This window comes from Anas platyrhynchos, chromosome 19, assembly GCF_047663525.1.
Source record: "Anas platyrhynchos isolate ZD024472 breed Pekin duck chromosome 19, IASCAAS_PekinDuck_T2T, whole genome shotgun sequence".
Taxonomy (NCBI): domain Eukaryota; kingdom Metazoa; phylum Chordata; class Aves; order Anseriformes; family Anatidae; genus Anas; species Anas platyrhynchos.
In genome coordinates this window covers 7,272,269-7,297,000 of record NC_092605.1, presented here as the reverse complement: position 1 = coordinate 7,297,000, position 24,732 = coordinate 7,272,269, and the positions used below count along the sequence as shown (strand labels likewise).

The 24,732-nt window shown below is 39.5% G+C and overlaps 1 protein-coding gene across 1 annotated transcript in view; it reads left to right on the top strand.

The window, feature by feature from the left end:
* Positions 1-24,732, top strand: part of FOXK2 (forkhead box K2) — a 47,369-nt gene that overhangs the window by 14,607 nt on the left and 8,030 nt on the right. Inside the window, exons 2-4 of the mRNA XM_027471475.3 lie at positions 19,664-19,858; positions 22,627-22,774; positions 23,226-23,372. Of these exons, the coding sequence (XP_027327276.1) occupies positions 19,664-19,858; positions 22,627-22,774; positions 23,226-23,372 (490 nt within the window). The remainder of the gene's footprint in view (positions 1-19,663; positions 19,859-22,626; positions 22,775-23,225; positions 23,373-24,732) is intronic.

Genomic DNA, 24,732 nt, shown 5'->3' with positions numbered 1-24,732 from the left:
AATGGAATCAAAAGCAGTGGTTTAATCAGAAGTGTTGGTTGTGGGAATTAGGCTTTTCTACAGTTTTTGAAATTAAAAAAAAAAAAAAAAAGCTTCAGTTATAGCAATAAACACGGGAAATGGCAGTGTAGAAATGTGTTGCCCACGTCTCTTTTTGTTGAGGGGGAACTAGAGAAGGTAGGATGTGTTTTTGGTAATTTTCATAACACTTGCTTTGATTCCACATCTCTCATATTGAAATGTGTCTAACAGTTTATCTGCCTTATCTCCAAGGTAAACTATTGTCTGCAATTTTTTTTTCTTTATGAAAGAACATCTGATATTAGTAGAGTTAGGTGATCTTGTTCTTCCAGTTATATTTCTTATCTTGAAGGTCTGAGTAGTTTAGGGTTAATTACTTGCCGATAAATATAGGTAAGCACCAGCGGGGCTGGCTGCCTGTTGCAGTGACATTGCACTTTGACTTGGAGCTCCCTGGGCTCCGATTAAGGAAGCGTTGGCTACTGTGGATGTGTTACACTAATGCAATTTTGTCCTACTTAGACTGTTTTGTTGTTGTGGTAGCTGCTTGTTCAAGCTTCTCATGAGGGATTTAAAGAAGAGAATATATATGACCACCCAGTGTTTTTATAGGGACTGTTTATGGCAAATTATTGGCTGAGGACAAACTGATTGTGTCTGATACAGAGAGAGCAAGAAGTTGGGCTGATAAAGTCCTTCACTGAGTGAAGGAGACTTTTATTTTTAAACACAACATGTCCTCAGATACTTGTATTGTGATGGTTCACACCACCTCTAAGTCATTAGAATAACCCTCTTAGAGGTGTTCTAAATGGAGACAGGATTTGACTTGTGTGGGTAATGATTTAATACAAAAATACAAAGGAAAGAGAAATTGCTCTAGGGGCCTTAAAATTCAAATACTACAGGATGGGTATTTAAAAGGAAGTAAATAGATCTAATCATAGCCACTGATTTGAATGCAGAAAGGGTTGATATGGTCGGCAATTAACATACAGTAGTGAGGCGCTGAGCCTTTCTCAGAATCTCTGTGTCAGCACCAGAAACACCTTTACTGTTACAGCTTTCACAGAAATGGAAATGGCTGCAGACTGGGGAGCCAGAGCCGGCTGCTACAGAAAGCCGTTATTTGAAGTTGCGTGATTGAACTCTGACAGAATTCTCTTCCTCCCCCGTGTTTTGGAGTCTTGAAGCTACACCACTGTGTGTAATTGTCACCTGGGCTAGGGGCTGCGTCGTGCTAAGTATCGCTGTGTGCGAGACTGCGAATGCACAGAGAAATTGCACACAGCATCAAAGGATATTGCAGTTCTGAAGTCGAACGCGTGCATGTCTGATCTATAGCATGGATCCAAGCAGAAAGTTGCCTCTAAGAATCACCGATACCACAATAGCCATTTTATATAATCTTGCATAAACTGAGTCTGCTGGTTTTAAAGTTGCTTCACACTACCACTAGTGCTATTTAATGTAAGCTCTTCAAACGAGTTGGTGCCAAGCAAAGCATTGTTTGGAGTATGGAGAAATAACCTGCAAGCCAAAATTAGCATGTATTCCTTTTGAGTGGTGTGTGTTTCGTCAGGGCTGCCCAGATCATGTCATCCCTGAAGGCAGCGCATTTCAAATTTAAATGTTTCAGCTATTACAACATGGAACATGGCGGTGAGCGGTGCCAGTAACACACGCTGAACATATGACCAGCACATGCCCCCCTCTTCAGTGTAGCCCGTGAACTATTTATTTTGTGTTCCAAGCAGTTTATTCTTGAGAGCTGTTTCACCCCTTCAGTGTCAGGCACTAAGTCTATTGTTTCCTTCTTTCTTTCGTTTTCTTCCTACTGTTGCTATTGATTCTGTATTTCCAAAATCTTCTGTTGTGGTTGCCACCACCATCACCCCTATTTTGTGTTAATTCTTTCGGGATGTGGTCCTTGGCACCTCCTGTGCTGGTGTCATTAAAACAGTGGAGACCATCCAATTATTTCCAGCTTGAAGTTAAGAGAGAAAATGACCTTGTATTCAGTCTTTTGGGGCTTGGTCTATATTCAGCAGTTAGCTGTCACAACTGTTCTTTATGTAAATTATTTACCATAACGTTTAATACTTGTGAAATGGATTCCTTTTTCCCTTCATTCCTTGTCATCTTTGGTTAGATAAACAACATAAAGATCAGAACAAATGATCCTTAAAAGCCATTTTTGCTCAGAGCTCAGCTTCCCAGACTGCTCGTGACTCTTCAGTCACAACTTTGGGCTGAGGCTTCCGATCCCAGACATCCAAGGGAGCGCTGACCCAGACTGGCTGTCTGGGGAGGACTTGGGAGCAACAGTAAACAAAACTGAAGTGTATGTATAAATATATGCATCTTTGCAGTGTATTTTACAACATTTTAGGGAATGTTACTTCACTGATGGGGTCAGGCTTGATACAAAATTAATTTGACTTCGACAGTTTCTCAGAACGCATCATCTCTTATTATTTGTGTGTGCTGTGGGTAGTGCATGTAAGCATTGCACACTTCTATATATAGGTAAGTTTCTTAAATTCAGCTTTCTGCTGAGATAATGCATTGAGGTAAAGGACACACTGCTGTGGAAGGCTTATGCTTCTCATCTTAAGTATATTGGTAAACTTTATTAAATATTTAATACATCTGCAATAATTGTATCTTTGCTCCTAACGGAATTTCTAAAACCTTCACATTAGATGTATACAGTAGTAAAATGTTATTAAAACAGGAACAGGAATTTAATCCCTGGGTTTTGAGCATATCTGTGCATAGGATGCAGCCAGTGAAGATAAACTGTAACTAACCCTTTGGTTTCAAGGTCAGGTAAAACAAACTAATTGGGAATTACAGCTGAAAGAACCATCCTGTTCTGTCCCTTGTGTTAGCCATGGTAGTCAGATTGTGTACTCAAGTCAGATTAGTTTACTGGTAGACCTGAAAAACAATCCCTTAAAAGAGGAGAGACCGAGGCTCAGGATTACTTTTCTGTCAAGTGAGAAGTGCAGCTTTTTTCAGTTGCCAGGTGGGAAGAAATCGATAAGATTAATAAAGTGTCTTCACAATATATTACATATCAATTTAATCAGCGTTTGAGCTGATCTAAAGGTTCTCTGCTCCTGAAAGGTCTTGCTTATTCTCTTTCCAATTCCTGATCCTGGCTCCGTTGGTCCAACCTTCCCGTTACACTGGCTTTGGCACCCATTAGGTCCCTGTTTACCCAGTTCAGTCCGGCTTGCCCCAGAGAATACTTTCTTCCTCTTAAAAAAGTTGGTTTGCTGTGTTAGTTGGTGCTGTGCTAGGGAGTTGAATCAGCTCATTGAGGGGCCTGACAAACCTCCTGCTTAGCCAAGAAATCCCTGGCACCCTACTCCACAGGCAAAAGAGCTGCATAATGTTTCTGGAGACTGCTTCTGCAAGGAGCATAAATCCGACATAAAAGATCTGTTCAAAGATGACATCAGGTACCTGAAGAGAAGAAGAAAAAACAAAGGATGTCCACTGTGGACAATGAAGATGGACAGGAAAAGCAATGAAATTGTGCTCGTACTATTTTTAGTAGTTTCCACGGTGCTGGTATGACTGTTGGTCCTCATTTTGCACTTCAGCACAGAAATATCTTCAGACAGGTATTTGATTACTGGTTTCTGCTGTTCTCTGTTGTGCTCTGTTTTTTTTTTTTTTTTTTTTTTGAACACAGATGAAGAGTTTTAAAGGTTTCATGTCACATTCTGAGTTTCGGTGTCAGGTGATGTTGTACTTTCTCATTGCCTTTACAGTTCTCACAGAAGAGTCACTAATTCTTGTGACAATTTTATATAAACTGATTATTGTTTTCTCAGGAGAGAGAGCAAAACTTGGTTGTGAGATACAGCTTTGTAACTGAACTAATTAGTGATCTTAAGATCTTTGTGATGTGATTCGTGATGATGATTAAAGGAGTCATAGTTTAGAAGTAACTGGTGAAGAAACTTCTTGACTCTAACAGAAACTTTTTGTGCAGAAAAGTTCATAGTTAATGACAAGCTTTGGGGGGGATTCCTGATTCTTTCATTCTTTTGGGAAGGATGTTAAAAAAAAAACAAACAATTTTATACAGATTGTTTTTAATCACCTCAGGTGTCTGTTATATTTTTAGCTTTTCTGACTTCAAGCCTTTACATTCTTTTCTATATACCAGAGAAGCTTACATGCTGTTAGAGTACAGGATAAGGCTGTGCTCGTGCCTTCCACAGCTGAAAATGTCTTTTGGATCTTCATATTTTAATCTTCTTTTCCATTTTTGCTTTGATTTTTTTTAATAGAATTTTAAAATAGAAGTATTTAATCTTATTTTTCCCGATGGGTGTTTCTAAGCTCATGAAATAATTTGTTATGTATGAGTGAAAAATGAGGGAAACGGGCTCCAAGTGTGTAGTAGTATTTGTTGCTGCTTCTGTATTTATGATAACTTTAACTTTAACTTTTTAACTTTAATTTAAATATCTAATTACATTAGATATTATGGTAAACAACATATTTTAATGGTGTTTCCTGTACTAATACGTGGATTTGAAAAAAACATTGTCAGGATTTTTTGTCTGTATTGAAGAAAGTATAATATAATGCCTTACACATATAGAAATTGTGGAATGCATTCTGTAGGGATTAACATTTCATTGCAACATAATGCATCTTCAGAAAATCTAAATCTTTCAAATATTGGTTGATTTTCAAGATAAATGGAAACATGTTAATGTAAGTGCTGGGAAAGTTAGTGTTTGCAGTTTTTTTCAAGCAGTAACGTATGCATGAAGCATTTGCATCTTTACACCTTTGCTCTAAGAGTGGATTCTGCAGCAGAGCTCTGAAGAAATCGCGTGACTGCTGTTGTCCTTAAATATGGAATCCCATGGTCAAATTTTGTTACAAAAACTGTTTTTATAGCAATTGGTATTTGTGCGTGGCAGAAATGAGGCAATAATGGTGAGTGGGTGTCTGAAATAGAGAATGTCCAGCAGATGGATACGTGGGGAGGGGAAAGTGGAGAATTTTTCATCTGGTCTTCTGGAGCGATCTTTTTATGACAGCTCTGACAGTTCCATTCAGGGAAGAGTGATGCTCGGCTGCCAAGCTGGGGAAGCCTGACTCAACAAACTGCACTTTCCTTTTGAGGGGGTGAAAGTCAGACACACTGATTTATATATAATATATATATGTAATATAAAAAAAAAAGCTGTGCAGTTTCTGCTCATCCAGGGAAGTTGAATTGCTTGAGCAGCTCAGCAGCACATGTAGCTGTGTAAGAACCTCTTTGCAGTGGTTTGCTGCAGGTATACTTCTTTGACATTTCAAAGCATTTTATAGGCTGAACTATATCAATTTGGCTTTACAAGCCGAAGAGAAGATGAGTTGACATTAGCTTGTGTTCTGGAAGATTGTACCCAATGTTGTGTCAGTTACTACCTATAAAGTTGGTTTGGCTGCAGCATATCTCAAGGAAGGACCAGAATTTAAAGCAGAATGATTCAACATGGTGGGAGTCTGGTATTTTGGATTAAAAATGCACGAGTGTGTGGAAAGGTGCTACCTCTGCCAGCGTGCCTGCAGAGATGAAGCTTCATCTCCTTTCCTGGAGCACAGAATGGCTTGAGTGGCTGCAGCAGTGTTTTGAGTTGCCATACTGGCATCATGGTCATGCCCCACTCACTCCCACTTCATATACTGAAACAGTGCATGGTGTAATGGGACCATTTTTTCTGGTTTGAGCTTCTGGTTTAAGAAAACTTTATGGACTGGAAAAGCTAAATCACAGGATTACATGTTTTTTTAAAGTGTGGAATTTGAAGTTGAACAATAACCCCCCCACTCTTAAGACCTGGCTGCTTTAATATTGGAAATCCTCAGGTTTGGTTGGGTTTACACAACCAAGCTACATGCTTTTTGTCATTACCCTCCCATTGAGTGTTCTTGGTGGCATAAGATCAATCCAGTTGCTGCGAACTCTGCGGCCTGTCTGTAGGAATGTGGTTAAAGCAAAACCAAAAGTTGAATAGTGTACAACAGTGCTCTTGGTTTAAACAGGACCAGAAATTAAACATGAAGATAGTACTTGCCATATATTCCAAATTTGGCGCAGTTATTATTAAAAAATAAATACAAAATCTCTTTTTTTTATTTGTTGTTTTGGCCTGTGGAAGTTTTCTCAATTTAATTACATTTGTCTGAGGTGACATAGGAGTATGATTAATTAACAGTAGCTGAGAGAACATAGATAAAATTGAAGCAAGTCCTTCAATAGCGCAAGCAGGTAGGACTTCCTCTGTTACTTTCCAGCACCTCCAGCTCTGCTTCACTGGGACATTTGTAGGATCTTCATCACTGGTGCAAGTACAAGGAAATCAGTAACAGTTTTAATGGCTTGACAACTATTAATGATCATGACTGAGCAACTCCTGATTATTACTAAAGCTTATGTAAAGGAAAGTGTGAATGAAGAGTCTTTTTTTCTACTGATACTTTTCAGTATTCAGGGTAAAAATGTTAGTGTTTTTTTTTTCTTAAAAAAAGTGTTTTCTTTCTGTTTGATAATGGAAAAAATCCTTCTAATAGATACATAGGAAATAAGGTCTGTGTGACTTAAAATCTTCAATTACTTCAGAATATAACTATACAAGTTACATGTAAAAAGTTATACATACAATAAGTTATACTTGAGTATGTAACTATGTACAAGTTTCAGGTCTTAGAAGGAGCGGCTTGGGGGAGCTGGGGTTGCTTAGCTTGGAGAAAAGAAGGCTCGGGGGAGACCTTACTGTGCTTTACAATGACCTTAAAGGAGGTTGTATCGAGGTGGGGATCAGGCTCTTCTCCCAGGCACCAGGTGATAAGACAAAGGGAAATGGCCTCAAGTTGTGCCAGGGGAGGTTTAGGTTGGATATGAGGAGAAATTTTGTTACTGGCAGGGTTGTGCTGCATGGGAACAGGCTGCCCGGGGCAGTGGTTGAGTCACCGTCCCTGGAGGTCTTCAAGAAACGTGCAGATGTAGAACTGCATAGCATGGTTTAGTGGTGGATGTTAGTGCTGGGTTACAGGTTGGGCTAGATGATCTTGGAGGTGTTTTCCAACCTGTAGGACTTGAAGATTCTGTAGATTTTAAGTAGAATGTATCCATCTAATGTGTAGCTTTATTGTCGAGTTTTTGTGGTGTAGTGAGAAAGAACTAATGAACTTAAAATTCCTTTAGCTCGTTTTCAGAGGACACAATATATTGCTAAAGATAACTTTCCATATGCAGATTTGGTGTTTGCTGTGTAGGCTTCACAGCTACTTCTGGTTTTGTTCCTTAATCAGATACTTGTGTGCGACAAACTGATCAAAATAATTCAGTCCTATTTAAGGAAATAATCTCTGCTTTACTGAAGACGAATCAGGTTCACCTGATTCTGCCTCTTAAAGTGGTTGTAGGAGAAGGAAGGCTTAAAAGAAGGGACGATCCAGTGGTTTAAACAAAGATCGGGTGTTGGGGGGGAAATATGTTCTGTTCCCAGCTCCGCTGCGTGCTTGCCAAAACGACTTGGCCAAGTCACAAATCTGTTTAATCTGTTTTTAAAAATGGGGATAATGCTTCATGGGCGGAGGCAGGGGGGATGATGAAATTTCAGTGCTCTTTTCTAGCACTTTTTATCAAGAACTGTGCCTCGCCTTTTAGAATTGATTCCATGCGTTTTGAAGCGGCTTGCTTCATGTCTGCAGCGCAAACACTGGAATTCTTCCCCTTTCCTGGTTCCCTGCCTCCCTGCTCTGTTTCTGAGGGCTACAGGTTCTCTTTGCCAGTGCTCCAGGCTGTCTTACATATCCAGCTTGGGGGAATGGTACTATCCCTAAGTTTTGGTGTGCCATAGGACTGCAAAGAACACATCTTTATGTGTTAATTTCTGTTCAATCCCTCAGTGTTCTGTAATGCAGGGTGTTACAGAAGTGCAGAGCAGTGTGTTTGTTCAGTTATGGTTGAGACCTTGAAAATTGTATGTATGCATTAGTTTTTTCTAAAAGATGATATATACGGTTATTGTTATCCAACAAGTTTTACTCCTATTGTAGTTTTTAGTACATGTGTGTTTTTGGAGTAATATAAATGTTTTTGTAAGGAAGGCTTAAGCGATGATGATCCATTCTGTTAGCAGGATCTGCAGTGAGAATACCAATACTCTTGGTCAAGCTGAAAGGTCCCAAACAAACCCATCTTTAATTCTGTTGAAAAGCATTGAGCATGCACTCTTGTTTGCTGAGTTCTGTACTTCCTTTTATGACTAGTGTCTTCTGGAGGCTTATTTTTCGGTATTAGATGGTTCAAGTTTCAACTTTCAAAGAGAACAGTTGGAACAATTGCACAACAGAGCATTTTTTATGTAGTAAGTACTGTATGGCTTTTAAATTAAACTGTCATGACAGTTCTGCTTTACTTTTGAAGAAAGATTAGACTGTGAGCTGACTTAAATTTACTAAAACATAGCAAACTTCTACGTTTTGGCTGGAGTGGTTTTCTGCTGGGTTAGTAAATTAACTGGAGATAGCAGTGGCTTCTGGCAGCAGGTACCTGGTGAGCAGAGGAACTGTGTCTGGGAACAGAACTGGTGCAAGAGACAGGGAAGAGCTTTCTCCACGTAGCAGTGCTGAGCTCTTACGTCGCTGTATCCCATGACACCTGCCCTGAGATCAGGTATTTATTCATAAGAGCCTAGTCTGCACTTTTCAGAAGTCGTGGCCTTGATTTTTCATGACTTCACTAGATGTTGTTTGGAGGGTTTCATTTTGCTTAGCAGTGTATTTATGTCTGGCTGTCTACACCTGGACTCCCTTTCTATTCAGTGACTAATAGACAGCCCTGGTACCTGACTTCTCCAAACCCTTTTAGGCTTTTCCCTTCTAGGGGTTTTGCACCCTTTAGTGCCTGCTCCCTTTCGTTCACTGTAAAGACAGATGACTAACGCAGCTACAGGTTTACACTTGGAGAAGCTAATCCCATGCTTCATGTTTGTTTGCTGTACCCTTTCGTTCTCTGTGCTGTTGTTCCTTTATCAGAACAGTGACAGTGGTTAACATCCATTCTGACAAAGACTTTTGTTCAGTGCGTTCTTTTTATTCCTGGACAGATTTCCACTTGCGTGACTATCTGACTTGTTAAATCATGTCTGTTGTTCTTACTAGATTTTATCCTTCTGCACTTTCCTGCTGCCCCTTACAACATCCCACGATCTGAGAATTTGGCACGGGCTGAGAGGAACAGCTCAGGAGGAGTGCTTCTTGAGGAATATTTTCCAAAAACAATCTGCTTGTTGTAGATTAAATAGTTCCACTGCTTTGCAATCTTCAGGCTCTTTGGAGTCCTCGTTGGTTCTGGAGTGCCCCCATGAGTGATTAAGGAAAGTAAGTCCCTGTCTGCAGTCCATGTAGCTGCCTCTAAAGGGTCTGGACCTTCACCGAAAAAGTTTTAGAAATTTGCAAGTAGAAGAATCGAAAAATGGTTTGAACAACCATTCTGCAGTGTGCAATTGGTTAAGAAAACAAACAAACAAAATGCTTTCAGAATATGATTTAAAATGTTGCTTTCCAATGAGGCAACGAGCCCATCAGTGTCACTAAAGCGAGCCACGTATGGGATGGCTCTCAGACACCAAACATTCTTGGATGGCTGTGAATGTAATTAATGCTCATAGCTTTTTGCGAGGGCTGTGAAAAAACGTTGTTCTTTGACCAGGCAAGCAGATTGAGGGAGGAAATTAAACACTGCTGTGTACTCAGAACTGGAGTTGGTAGGAAGCAGTTTTTGTCACTTCTCAATGCCCTGAGTTAGTCATGGATTTGTAGGTGAAATAAAGGACTGTGCTGCTCTTGGAAGCAGAGCTCTATCTTGAAAAGCCCAGCTAAAATAAACTTCAGTGCCTTGATTCAGGAAGTCTTTTCTGTGCTGCCTTGCCCCTTTGGGTAGCTGTTCTTTTCGTAGTGATCGGGGAGTTTTGGCAGAATTCTGCAAGAGAGAGCAGGTCTCTGATGAGGTAATAAACCAAGTCTTTTGTTACTGAAGTAACTGATGTCTGTCTGAGTCACGGGGGGGGGGGGGGGGGGTTGTTTTGTTTTGTTTTTTATGATTATGCTTATGTCCAAACACATCGTGACAGCACTTGTTCACTGTACTTCCCCCTACTGTTTTAATAGTAAGGAATAGTAAAATGCCAAGTGCCCTATCTTCGGCTTTAAGCAGTTGTGTCTGGTTTGCTCACAGCTTTCAGTGAGCACTGAATACTGTTATTATCTCTTCGGTGTTTGCAAATGAACTTCTGCACCCCCACAACTACCCCGCAACTGAGGGTGAGGTGCCAGGCACCTCTGTAGGCAGCTAAGCTGGTAATAAAGCATCTGGTGGTTTGGGGTTGTCTGCTCCAGCTTAGCTCCAACTGTAAATCTTGGGCCTTATGAAAAGTTCTTGAATGGTATTTACTGTTGTGGTGAAAGTTTGCGCTTGCTCATTTGGTAATAGGAAGCCATTGTTAAATGCAGCTATCTGGAAGGAAGGAGGAATGATGATTGATTTTCACTTTCCTGTTGCAAGTGTTTTGTTTCGTTTTTTTTAAACAGGAAGCTATTGTGTTATGGAGTTATGTATGTTCTGTTGGGACTCAAAATAGCCCTTTGAAATTTGGCAAAGATAGAGGCACGATCTTTTGGACAGATTTTAATTTGTTTTTACAGTTTAGAATGAAATTTAGGGGTAGAGACCACACAACCTGACTCTGCACACAGCTTTTGTGTACAGAGATGCTAAATACCCGAAAATGCAGTGTTTCCATAGGCGGAGTTTCTTTTGTATTCACAGGCTGGGGAGCCTCAAATTCCAGAGGCATTACATGAGCAGTTTTAATGAATTAGTGTCTGGTTTTCCTGCAGCAGATGTGACAAGCAGCTTTATAAGCTGCTTCCCATCGATCGCTGTTTTCCAGCTCTTTTGTGTCTTTCTTTTGCTTAGAGAAAAGCAACGAAGAGCTTGGTTTCTACAGTAACTGCTGCCTACATTCTTGCCTGCAGGCCAATTTCTTTCTCAGTTCCTGCAGCCTGTGCAGGGCTACTGTATTGAATTTCTTTAGGGTTTGTGTTTTGTTTTGGTTTGTGTTTTTTTTTTTTCCTTCTTGATGGTTTATATGTTTAACTGTGTAAGAAGAGAGGAGAATGCAGTGGGAATTGGTGATTTTGAGATATATATTTTTAATTAACCGTAGCACCCGTCCATGTCTGCAGGATAACCTAAATGTTTTTGCTACTGATCAATAGCGGTATTTGTGTGGTTGGTATTTAAAGAAAGTGAAAGGCCTGACTGCTAAAGCAAGAACCTTGGAAAATTTGTAAGGCTGCTTGCATTATTGCCTGGTCTGTAGCATAAACGTATAGGGGAAGGGTGAGATCAGCGTTTATAGAATCCTTTACATTTGCAGCAAAATCTGTTGTGGTTGAACAACTTCAGGATGTGTTGTTTTTTTCAGTCTTGACTCTTAAATGCCCTTCACGAAACAATTGTGAACATAGGGTTAAAAGTGCCTCGTTTCTCACAAAGTTAGCTTTCTAATCAGCAAAGGAGTATGAAGCAGCATTTCAAACAGGAATGTGTGCTCATTACTCAGTTTCTGTTACGCTGTGAGTGGTTTGGGAATGTTCCCGTCATCGTCATCAATATTCTGTTGTCATAGGATCCGTTTTTGACGCAGACAGACTTGTTCTAGAGCCTTCTCAAAGTGGGTTAGCACCATTCCTGTAGTGACTACCAATAACTTTTCAAACTTCTTACACAGTTGCTGAAACCTGAAGGAAGATGTATGTAAATGAGGTTTCTTATTGAGGAGCCATTAATTACAGCTAGGTCATGTTTCCAGCCTTTGCTTAGAATTTGATAAAACTATAATGTAGGCCAACTTGAATTAAAATGGGGCTAAAGCAATATTTTATCACTTCTGATGATGCATAGGTCTTTGCTTTGAATTTTATGACATTCAAGTGGATAGAAAGATCAGGGTGTTTTTTCTTTCGGGCAGTTTTCCTTGGTGGTTTATGGCATTCTGTGGGCGCTGGTGGCACACCTGAAAAAACACACCAACGCTCGTGAAAAATAGTGCACAAAATAAAAAGTCTTAATTCCTGGTTTAAAACTCTGAGGGTTTTTGTTGTTGTTCTTCATGATATTGGATGCTGAGATTGCTCCAGAGCCCTCACATCTGCTGTTTGTGGAGGACATGCTTTTCCAGCATCGATCTTTAGTCAACAGAAATCAATTGCAAAGGATACAGAGAATTAAGGGAAGCACACACGAGGGCATGACTCACGCCCCGGAGGAGAGAGTTGCCACTTTTTAAACAGCGGTTGCTTTTCGGCTAACCTCTAGCGGTGTCCTGACCGGTACTGGCCACATGGAATTGAATGCAACTTTGTGGTAAATTAACCAAATCGAGACTTAGCTTAAATCATGGAGGCGCCTTTAAATCAAGCAAGCTGGGAGGAGGAATCTATACCAGGACAAGGTGCGTGTGTCTGTGTGCGTACACGTGTACCTGTAGGAAGTGATGCTGGTTCCTGCTGGGGAAGTTTTTCACCTTGCTGCACAGGGTGGGGTCGACTGCAAGCAGAAAAGCCTCAGAAACTTCCTCTCTAAAAGCTGGTAGAGGAGTCGGGCCTTGTGTCCCTCGAATTTAAATTCTATAAGTAATTTTTTTTTTTTTTTTATTCCCTAATAGTCAATGGGGAAAAAGGGATATTGCTTTTATTCTGTTATGAACAGTTAGGTTTATAAATGAGGTTAGAGCTTTTATAAAAGGTTAGAGCTAACCTTTGTGGTAGGAGCACCTGGTGTAGGTGAACAAGTGTCTGTATAAAAGTTGACCAATGAAAAGGTTCTCTCTGTTCAGGACAATAAGAAACTAATTGTGACCTAATTGGTGTTACAACACACTGGATCACTGTGCTTCAGTGTATCTGTTACAAAGTTAACCATGCTCCCAGCATTTTTCTTATTATAGGAAAATTTTACAGGAATACCTTTCTGTGAACTCCTAGAAAATACTTGATAAAAGAAATCTCTGAACCATTACTTGTGTTTAAAAACTCAAGGAAATCCTTACTATAAAAATTGTGCAAGTTTTTTTTAATAACCTCTATTTTATTAGTAATAACAACTTCTTAGTTTTATTTGTTTTCAGGGAGCTTTCACTGTGACTCTTTGATGGATTTATAATTCTACTTTCTCTGTTAGTTTGGAAACGCAGATTTTTAACTGTTGGGTACTTTATCTTAGAATTTTGACTCAGTTTTAAAGCAGTTCAGTTCAATTTGTCTTATTAAGTTTTGTTTCTGTTGCTTCTGTGTAGGTCTAAAGAGGACGATTCTGTTCTGGAAAGTGCGGCAGTACTGACTTAGAGTTCAATTAATCATAGACCAAAGTCTTAAAAATAAATTCTGGAAGTGAATAATTTAGTATGCCTGTTCTTGGTGTTGAACCATTGGAAAGCTTTTGGTATAATATTCAGAAGATGAGAAAGCTAGGAAAAGTAATTGTCTCTTCTGGAGAATGTAGAAAACACTTTCTCCTTGGCAATGGAATTACTTTTTCTCTGAGCTGACAGGGGTTACTGCTTTCGGGTTTCTCCAAGAGATGGAGTCGCAGCCCTTCTTACTGATTTGTGAGTGTTTCACATGTGTCACTTTGAGCTGCGAGAGGAGCCAAGTTCAGCTCTTTCTGCAGAGACGCACCTTTTCTTAGGATGCAAAGGCACAATGCGCAGGTTTTACAGAGACTGAATTTGTATGTAATTGTACTTCAACTTGCTGTATCTTTTTTTTTCTCCGCTGTATTTATGGCTGTATTTATAAAGATATCTTTTAAGCTTTGCTTATTTAAAAATCTGTTAAAAATAACTGTTAGTTCTAGTTCAATTCATAATTAATTTCCTAATAATCTGTTGTGATGGAAATAATAAATGGAGCAGCAATGGAGAAAAGATGGAATTGGGGACTGTGTTCTTGCACGCTGACATTTGTCCATTAGCAGGAGGCGCCACATGTAATTTCCAAATACTGTGTTCCCATGGATGTTTGAATGCCGCCCGGTTTTGATTTGCTGTTCTTAGATTTCATTTGCAGACGTCGCTTAGGACAGCACAGATGAAGCAGGACCCTTGTGGAGCTTTCTGACCTTGCAGGACTGGGCTCAGTGACCTGGGATGCGGGGCAGAGAGCACCCTGAGCAGCTTGCAGGCAGCACCGGAGCAGGGCTGGTGTTCAGAAGGACAGCAGCAGGCTGGGGGGAAGCCGTCAGGCACTTTGTGAGGCTCAGCAAAGGCTAACGCCAAATTCTGCGTCTGGGCTGGGTTTGGCTGGGAAATGCCTGCCTGGGAGCAGCTCTGCCGAGGAGGAACCGTGGAGGAGGTCCCAACGGAGGGGCAGGCACACATGTTTCAGCGCTGCACCCTTGTGATGATGGAGGCTGGCCTTGTGCTGGGCAGTAACTGTGTCTGCTTTGGGGCCCTCAAAAATGCAACGACAGCAAAAAGACAGACCAGAGGGGGTGGTGGAGGGCTGCTGAGGTGCTCTGGGAACCAGCACACTGCATACGAGGAGAGGATCTGGATTCCTTTTGCCTGGGGAAGCCCAGAGGTGGATCTCATTGCAGTCTGTCCCTGCCTGAGGTGCAATTATGGAAAAGATGGTGCAAGGCAGCGCTGAGAGGATCAGAGGCTGAGGATGGATGGCTGTAACAAGTTGCAACTAAAGCAACTAAAGAATTATACCCTGACAAACGGGAAAAACCGTTCACCATTAGGGAGGCTAATTACAGGAATGGATTGCCCAACTCCATCTGTTGAACACTTCAAAATTTGATAAGCCACGGCCCAGAAAAACCTGATGTAGTTTGGAAAATAGCCCTGCTGTCAGCAGGAGGTTGGGTTAGAGACCTTCAAAAGTCCCTCCCAAACTCAGTTTCTCATTTGTCCTTTGTGAATGATGTAGAAAAGTTTTTGCTTGACTTTTAAAACGCAATGGAGTCAAATATGCACTTGTAACTGTGCATCATAGTATCTTACTGGCAACTTAAGCTTCAAAGTGTGCACATCTTCTACTAGGAGTATAAATTAAGTAATTGGTTGTGTAGATTGGTTTTATTGGAGCGATGGGGAGAGAGCAGCTAGGACATGGTTCTTAAGTGAGAATTAGCCATTAGAGAACGGGTTAGTTGTGAATCTCCCTTCCCTGGAAGGGAGGCCCTGTCTCGAGGTGTGATGGTTTCTAGGCTGCTGGGGAGGAGAGGGAGGAATGAACAGCATCATCTTAGCCTGCTGTATTGTCAAAGGAGGCCTAAGCTGGAGGAAGTCTGGTGGTTCAGGTGGTGGTGTTAATTACCTCAGTTCCTCCTGGAGGTGAGCTACTCTGCTGCCTGTGCTTGTATTTAAAGCATTTGAAGTCAGAAATTGGCAATAAACAAACAAATCTCTCAGATGCTGGCTGGGTTCTTTTTTTCTAACCTTTTAAATATGAAAGTTTGAGGCTTTCCTTGGCTCTTGGTAAGCAAGGGTTTGAAAACCTCACATCTTGTTATTCTTCTCAGTCTGTTTAAAACTTAGGGAATCCTTGAAGTTATTGGAGTTCAGTGGCATTATGGATATAAAGGAATTGAACAGGAATGTTGGGAGTACCATGACATACGGAGCTATTAGTGTTGAACCCCCATAATCTATTTGAATGGAGAATCTGGAAGTGCTGATAACAGGAGCACAAGAGAGCGGCTTCTGTCCAATTTCTGCCCTGTTTTTTAAGAGGCAATGAGAACAGACTGATTCAAAGGATACCAAGGCACTGAGTTTCATTGCAGGGCTTATGGAGGGGGAGAAAACTGAATTCCTGCTTCTGTGTTTCAGCTCACCAGATGGAGACAGAACATTTCCTCATTTTCAGTCAGACAGTAATTTCATACAGGCAGACCTACAGGTGTATAATTAGCTTCTCCCTGCAGTACAGACAGAACTGCTGAGGGAAAGTGAGGAAATATTAGAAATACGGATATGACAGAACTAGAACTTAAGCCACCCGGCACCCTACGGAGTTGCTAAGCGTTCTCAGCAGAGGTAGTGCCCAGATCAGCAGGTCTCCGTGTTGCTGGGAGCTGTACAGGTAGGAATGGTTTTCCAAGGAATTGTTGGAAATGTCTAGGTGCTGCTCATCTGTCCTCCCTCTCACCTTTTCCCATAGTTAACCCAGAATTAACTTTTTAAAAGAAAATTAGGATCCTCAGGTGCATTTTAAGTGTGACACCTTTGCTGCAGTTTCCTAGATTGTAAATATCTGTCCTCCTTTTTGATGCTCTGTAGGAAGTATGACCCAAGACCTTTTCGTAGTAAACAAATAAAATTACTCAAATGTGGGTACAGTGAGTAGTTGTTTGAAATACATACAGTGCAACAGTGGCAGGTCAGCTAAATAGTCTGTTTGTTTTCTTCGCTTGGATACCTACCACACAAGTGTTTCATCATGTAACTCTTTAGTAACCCTTTAAACACAGATGTTTTGTAAACTTTTTTTTCTGTTGGTCCAGTCATGGCTCTGTTGATTTCCTACCCTGAATGGCATCAGCCTCTAAAGGAGGAATGGGGGTTAGCTGAGTAAGTGAGCTATAGAGCGACCATTTGCAGTACTATGCCTTTATTTTTTCAGTTTTATTCTTTTAAAGTGGATTGTATAGATGAGGTTATTCTATACCAACCATCGTGTGCTAGCACATCAGAAAACTATTGTAAACACTTTAAAGAGTGAGTAAAGTTGACTTCAGCTTGCTATAGACTAAATGTTTGAGCAAGTCTCTGCCTCTGGGTGTGCTGTGGGGTTTGTTTAGGCCATGGTTTAATTCAAGAATATGCCCAAACCAACTTGGTTCTGATTTTGGAAGTAAATGCAGTATGTATGCATTAATTTAAGTTACGCAGAAAATCTCTTAGTAGACACTTCTTGTTTTGCTTTTTGGCCATATTCCAGTTATTAAAAATATGCTTCTATTAAAAACCTGTTTGCAAACATGAATCAATTGACAGATATGGTATTTGATAACACGATTCAGGTGCTCACATGTTTAAGCCAGAGAGTGATGTGTAAGCAGCGCCTCAGCAACGCTGTCCTTTGACTCAGCATGTGAAACATGAACTACAGCAGTGACAGCTTTGGGTTTGGTATTAAAACTGGATTCGTGGCACTTTTGTAACCTATACGTTTTATAACCTGTACTGTACCTGCAGTTAGTCAAGCTCCTCGTTTGGTTTTGTTTTTTTTCCCAAAGCCAGCTGACGTTTTGGACTAACGTTTGTCAGCTTTGCTTTGGAATCTCTGCTTTAGTCTCATCTACAACAATCCTCCCTTTCTTTTTTGCAAAAGATGCCCACGGGGCAGATAATACCTGAAGGCAGAGCGGTAGTTTGAGAAGGGAGCTGTTTGTGTGCATACCGATGCAGAACATCGGGAGCCTTGTGTGTGTGTATTTCTGGTAGGTGTTGAAGCTCTAAGACACACCTCCTCCCCACTGTGCCCGGCACTAGGGGACACCGGCTGGTCTTTATTTGCTGCTGGCCCCAAGGCCCTGAGCCAGCGAATGAGAATCTGAAGTCACATCCAGTTGCTCCTGCGTTTCTTTTAGGTTGAAATAAGCTTGGTCTGTAGTAACTCTGCAGGTATGGACTAGCCTTGTAAAATATGTCAAACAGGTGATTCTGAAGTTTGAGCCTGTCTCTGTCAAAGAAATATTGCTGTTGAGTTTCCCACAGCGATTTTCATTTAATCTTCCTGATTAGGTTTTTAGCAAAAAGGTCCCCTTTGGCTACCCTCTTCTGGCATAAACTTAGGGAGTGGTGGTGTCATTATTGCTGATGAACTGAAATGTTTGGAAAACATTTTTAGTAGCCAAACAGCTGAGACCTCTTTCAATGATTGCTGAAACAATACAGGCAGAAAATACTTCTACTGGAAAAAGCACGTTAGTGAGCTGATCCTGAAGATACTAAATAAAAAATAAAAAAACACACAAATTGGTCCATGACTTTCCCAGTGAAATGCATCTATGCTTTTTGGTGTGGATTCTGTTCCTAATTTAGTACGTTGAGCATGTTTCAGAAATAGGTCACCTGTTAAATTTGGACGTAGGCCATACTGAGACACAAGAGGGAAGAGGAAGGTCGTTGTTGCGCCTTTTTCTTTTTCCTCATGCTTGGGTGTGAATTGTAGGAAAAAAGAATCATTGCAACACGTGTGTAATACAAGTAAAAAAGTACATGTAGTAAAAATCAAATGTTTTCTTTGTTTTCTAAACATCCTTTAAGACACAGAAACCCAAACATGTGAGAATTAATGTTTTTAAGACTACTCTTCAGCTTGATATGCCTTCCAATTCTTGCATCATTTTCATGTTGTGTATTTTTTCAGAGAAATGATGGCTTTTGTTTGCAGTCTGTATCTTGCTTTCATAGCTACATTTCTTAGGCCTGTTCCAGTATCATAGCTTCCCTCCTTTATAAAACCAGGTCTACATAAAATCACTTTAAAAACATTTCCTAAGGTTTGTTTCTAGGTAATGTATGACTGGAAAGTCCTCTTCCTTGTGTGGAAGAGGTGGGTAAATACAGTCGTGGGATTTAGTGCTGTGTAGGCTAGCAGCTTAATTAAGAAAGAAGATAGTAAAGTTATTTGAACTGCGTTTCTGTAAATGCTTTTGTTGAGAGAAAATTAAGTTTCTTGTTTGCTCAACCTGTTTATTTACTCAGAAGTTATAAATAGCCTGTTCCCTTTAATTGGGTTAACAGCTAAATGCTTACACAGAGGGATGAAAAAAGGAAAATGTTCAAAGGTGCATTAATTGCATTTTATTTTCCACCTGTGAAAACAAACCAAAAAAAACCACATAGGTAATTTCAATCATATTATGATTATAATCAGTCTTTAAATTTGGGGGTGCAATACTTGGTAATATATGAAATTTGAAAGTTTATTGAATTTCATTCTTAAATTCACCTTTACATAACGGATAGTTGAATGTGGCACTGCAGCAGCTGTATACCCTGAAAATGGTCAGAATTAGGACTGCTAGGAGTTTAACATGTTTAAGAGAAAAGAAAACGGAGCTTTTGTGAAAACAGTCTATGAAGCTGGTTAGGCCTCAGATTTGCTCCTGATTGGTTTTGATTGTCATGGACATACTTGTTGGTTTGCAGCAGCCATTCTTTGACACCACAAAATAATAGCCTTTTGTCTTCAAAATAGTACTACTTTTAGGGATAGCTGCAAGATCAGGATGAACCTCAGAAAGTTTAGCAATTACAAACAAACTGCCCTCGTTACAGATAATTGCATTTGCTTATATTTCCTTGTAAATTTTAAAGTTATTTACGTGGGGATCTTTTTCTGGTCATGTTGATCTCTATGGCCAGTAAGATGAAGGTGGATACAACTAATTATGTAAATAGCATAACTTTTAAATACGATGATATGTGCAAGTTATGCGAAACAAAACAAAACAAAAAAAAAAAGAAAAAAAAACGTACTTTCTGTAAACAACTGGCTTACATACTTGTTTTTCATTTTTCAGCTGTACTTTCAGGTTTCCCAGCACAAATATAAAGATAACATTCACAGCTCTGTCCAATGAAAAGAGAGAAAAACAGGAGGCCCCGGAGTCCCCAGTGAAGCCTGTGCAACCCCAGATCTCTCCCTTAACGATAAACATTCCAGACAACATGGCTCACCTGATCAGCCCTCTCCCTTCTCCCACAGGAACCATCAGGTATTTAAACCCCGTAGATTGAATATAGGGCAATATGTGTTTACAAAATTGAAGCAGTTTTCTATTTCATTTTACGTATTTTGCTTTTGCAGTGAAAGTTAAGCTCAGCGTACCCTGCCTTGGAGAAAACTACCACTCTGCTACCTGTGAAAATAGTTGTATGAGCAGACGTTAGTATCCAAATGTCATTTGATCAGTGTGTACCAGTTTGCTCAGGATTCTTGCAACAAAGGAACATATGTTTTATTTGCATTCCAGATGATTTAGATTGCTTTTTGCTCTTGAATGCTTATGGGAAGACTTGAGATAAGTCCCAATTATACCATTTTAAACATCCTGATATTCACTGTCCCCCTTAAAGTTTACCAACAGAAAAAATATTTTTTGGTTATCATTAGAGTGTGGAAAACAGACTGATTTCTTGCTCCAAAAGCTGATTTAGTTTTGATTGGTCATTACTGGACGTAAACAGAGGATTTACTTAAAATGAAGTGTAACATAAGAGTTCACTGTAGGGAGGTCTTCTGCAAGGGAGGTTAACTTGGGGTTTTTACTTGCTTGTCCTCCTTAATTTGATAATTGTAGCCATTGTTTGATTTATTTGGGATGAAATTCAATTAAACATAAGCTAGCTGTGCTCACAAATTAGTAAAATTAGTTTAAATAGAACTTTGAAAATTCACAGAAGGTTTAGGAGCAAAAATTTCACTTACAGTTATTTTTCAAAACCACACATGTCTTTGAAGGTTCTTTAACTTCCTGTGTCTTCATGTGAGTGAAGGGCTGTTAATGACTGATCTTTAAAAATGTAGATCCTATTAATGAAATATAAGTGTAAGGATAATTGACTTCTCTCATGCTTGCGACAAAATTGACTTATTTTGTGCTTGTGATCTCAATGCAACATTGAGATGTTGTAGTGTTTAATGTGATCTATATAAATAGTGGAAGCAGAGAGAAAAGGGATCTAGACTTGACTGTATAACAGGTTTGCGTTCTTATTAAAATTCAAGGAAAACATATTTTGCCCAAGAAATGACAGAGCAGCTCATAAATATTTCAGATAATATCACGTATATCACCACAGTCTTTGCCTCACTATGAATTTTGTAATTCTCTTTGGGGCTTTCATGCACCTGTTGAGTACAGTTTATTACAAACAAAAAAAAAGATGACAGTTTTGAGTCTATTTTGAGAGCAAAGCATGACAGTTTCTCTTCAAATCATCCTGTTTTATAGAAGACCTGTAAACTTGCTTTGATTATACCATATGTGTCGCTTTGTCAATATATGCTAAAGGGAGCTCAGGAGAAGGATGTTGTCAGTTGATATGTAAAAACACAGAACAGCAGTGACCTATATTTAAACAATAAAATAAAAAAATAGTTGCCTGTTTTGGCTCTAATCAAGGATTCTTCCATAAAACACATCAAAAAAAAAAACAAAAACACATCAGTCTCCTTTGTATAGCATATCACTGGGGGCAAATTATTAGTGCTGGATTTCCTATGGTGTGAAACTCAAGTCCAATAATATTTTTTTTTTAAATATATTGCCCAGTCTGTAGTGCCTGCCATGTTTCTGTACGTATAGAGGGAGATAGCAAGAAACCTTAGAGGTCAGACATAAACAAAACTTGGCAGATGTCAATTTATTAGTGTTATTGTGTAAATCCAAATGCTGTTTTCTAGCTTTATTTTTTCGTTGTTTGAAACCATAGATTCAAGTTAGGTTAAAAATTGTCATTGAGGATAGGCTGGTTCTGGGGGCACAGCAGCCTTTGCCATTCTAACTCTTAGTTACGTTTTAGAATTGCTGCGGACTCTGCTGAAATCAGTTGCAATATAAATCTCTGCCAAGTATGTGCCCTTGTAGAGAGCTGACAGTGTTTTTTCAGGGAAGGGCACAGACATTGCCCACTGAGTGCCTCTTGTTGGCGAAATGGGAGTTGTAGAAGGAAAACTATTTTTGTGTGCAGCTGTAGTTCCTGTGAGACAGGGGAACAACCTTGAGGAGCATGTTCAGTGGAATCAACACACTTTTAGCTTTGTTTTTCTGTGACGGATGGCAAAATGTGAGGTATCCGGATGGACTTCTTTCCTTCAATTGGTAGTTTTACTTTGTAACAGTGTATTTGCTCTGTTGACCTAATACTGAGTGAAATCAGATTAAGTCAGTGCTGAAGTAGCCTATTTATAGAGTTTAGAATTTTTATACACATCTATGTTTGTGTATGTATATGAACACACCTGCAAACAATTAAAATAATGTTTTAGATTTCAATGAGAATCATTTTTTGCCTCACTGCTTGTTATATTTTCTCAACTGTGCAAAAATAGTGCACAGGAGAGGATCTTTTTTGAGCAGACTAAATACAAACATATGGTAGAAATTTCAGGCACGATGTGTTTCTTGTTTCAAATGAGGGGCTTAATACATAAGCAACCGCTCATTTTAAAATGGACTTTTCTGTTGGCAAATCTTACATGAATAAAGTGCAACCTAATAAATCAGTTAATCCTTTTTCCTTTGAGGAGCAAAGCCTGAGCTTCATTTGACAGGTTTCTTCCCGCAGTGATTTTAATTCTCATGGATGAGTTAGAAAGGCTTGGAAAATGGGGGTTTATATTGGAAATACTGACAGGCCTTTAACTCTGCTCTGGAAGTGCTGGTAGTGGCCTTTTCTGCAATAAGAGCTTTTTGATTAAATATAATGTGGTGATATACTGTATAACAAAATAGTAGGATCTTCTTTTTATGCTCTACAGTGCTGCAAATTCCTGCCCATCTAGCCCTCGTGGTGCAGGCTCTTCAGGGTACAAAATGAGTCGTGTAATACCATCTGACCTACATTTAATGGCTGACAATTCACAGTCAGAAAATGACAAGGAAGCATCGGGTGGAGATAGCCCAAAGGTAAGCATTGTTTGAAATCAAAACTGTAAATTAAGTCTTAACTGAATGCAATACTTTTGAAATACTAATTTTGTTACTGGAGTATATGCACTACGTCACAATGCAACTTCTTTTTTTTCCCAACTTTTAACTTTTAGGATTTTGTGATTAGACGTGACATTTATTTTGACACCTCCCTTCCCCCTCACCTTTGGAGAGGGGCTGTATGTGTATGCAGTTACATATCTATTTACAGGCGTTTGAAAATTCTTTAATGTTTGTTTCTCCACATTTTAGTCTTATCTTAAAATCTACTAAACAGAAGAGCACAATTGTAGCTTTTCTGCTTGAAAATTTCGGTTGTCCAGAATTACCTTAAATCAAGTTAATTGTGTTTTGTACCTTTTAATTTATAAAAGGATGCGTGTATTGTTAAATTTTATTGACCCAGACTTTTCTTTTTCTTCTGTAGGACGACTCTAAACCACCTTACTCCTATGCACAGTTAATAGTACAAGCAATTACAATGGCACCTGATAAGCAGCTTACACTAAATGGAATTTATACGCACATAACTAAAAATTATCCATACTACAGGACAGCAGACAAGGGCTGGCAGGTAAACTTGATTTCTAGAATGTTTTTTATTGTTGCTTCAAGAAACATCTTGGTCATAAGTCAATTGGTGAGCCTAGCAGCCCTTCATAAATAGGATTTGTTAAATGAGTGAAATTGTCTCTCTTTTCTGATTGTAACATGTCCAACAAAGTAGGGAATACACCTTATTTGTTACTTGAAATATCACTTTATTCCTGTTACAGTATTCTCCAAACCTGCGGGAGCAATACATACAGACTTCTGGGAGCAAGACAGTTAGCATAGTGGATTTAAGTATATGTATGCTATCCAGGAATGTGGTTATGCTTTGTAACTTAATTGCATAAGCATATGTATTGTTATCTCAGGATAAAATTAAGATATTAAATATTACAAGTACAAGTTTATTTGCAGAGGGGGATCTTGACCATGCAACACAGTGAAGGAGCAAGCATGTGTTACCTGTTGTCTAGCACTATGTGCCTTTTATTTCCACAGTAGCCCACTTGTGAACTTGACTGATTCTGTACTGCGTTAGCCCAAACCCTTCAATTCTGTAGAATTAATTTCTGCTTTCTTTTCCTTTTTAAAGAGACCAGCCCCAGCATTTTCCAGGATGACTAACCGAGTATGAATCAGTCTGGCATAGTCTTTCCAGATCGTGTAAAGGTTCAATGCCTTTGCTGCTGTTTTTAGTTTCAGTGAAGGACAGAAGAGCACAATTAGCAGGATTGGCCAGTTTGCCCGTGTAACGTTCAGACTGCCCTGTCGATCACCAAGTATCAGTTTCACAGTGCTGCTCTTAGTACAGTCATGATCTGCAACAGAGGCATGCTCTGGAGTTATTTCAGGGAAATAAAATTTGGAGAGACTGGGGGAGGGGTAAAGCGAGGAAGCATTAATACGCTGCTTGCTCTACAATAGAAGACTAAAGAGTATATGACCTCTCATGGAGGAATAGATTTTAAATATTAATCACATACTTATTTGTCATAGAGTCTATGTGAAAGTTGACTCATTCTTAATGAGAATTCCAAGGTTAATGGGGAATGTCACTTCTACAAACTTTTTCTAATGGTTTGGCTAGTGAAGGACTTAACTCTTGTTCTGGCTAGGAAGCACCTAGAAGATTTTTTTCCCTTTCTCACATAATGCAGAATTCTGGCTGCAGTCGTACTAACAGATCTGTTTTAGCAGTAGGATTCTGTTTATGAAATGTTGGTCTGCTTTTTGCTTCCTATTCTGAAATATGTTGAGTATCTGTGTGTATAATGCTTCCTTATGTAAGCATCATGTAACCACGCATACATTGCAACGCAGTTAAAGAATTCTGTCTTAGAACAGTGTATGCATTTAGATGTAGAATGATTAACAAAGCCAGG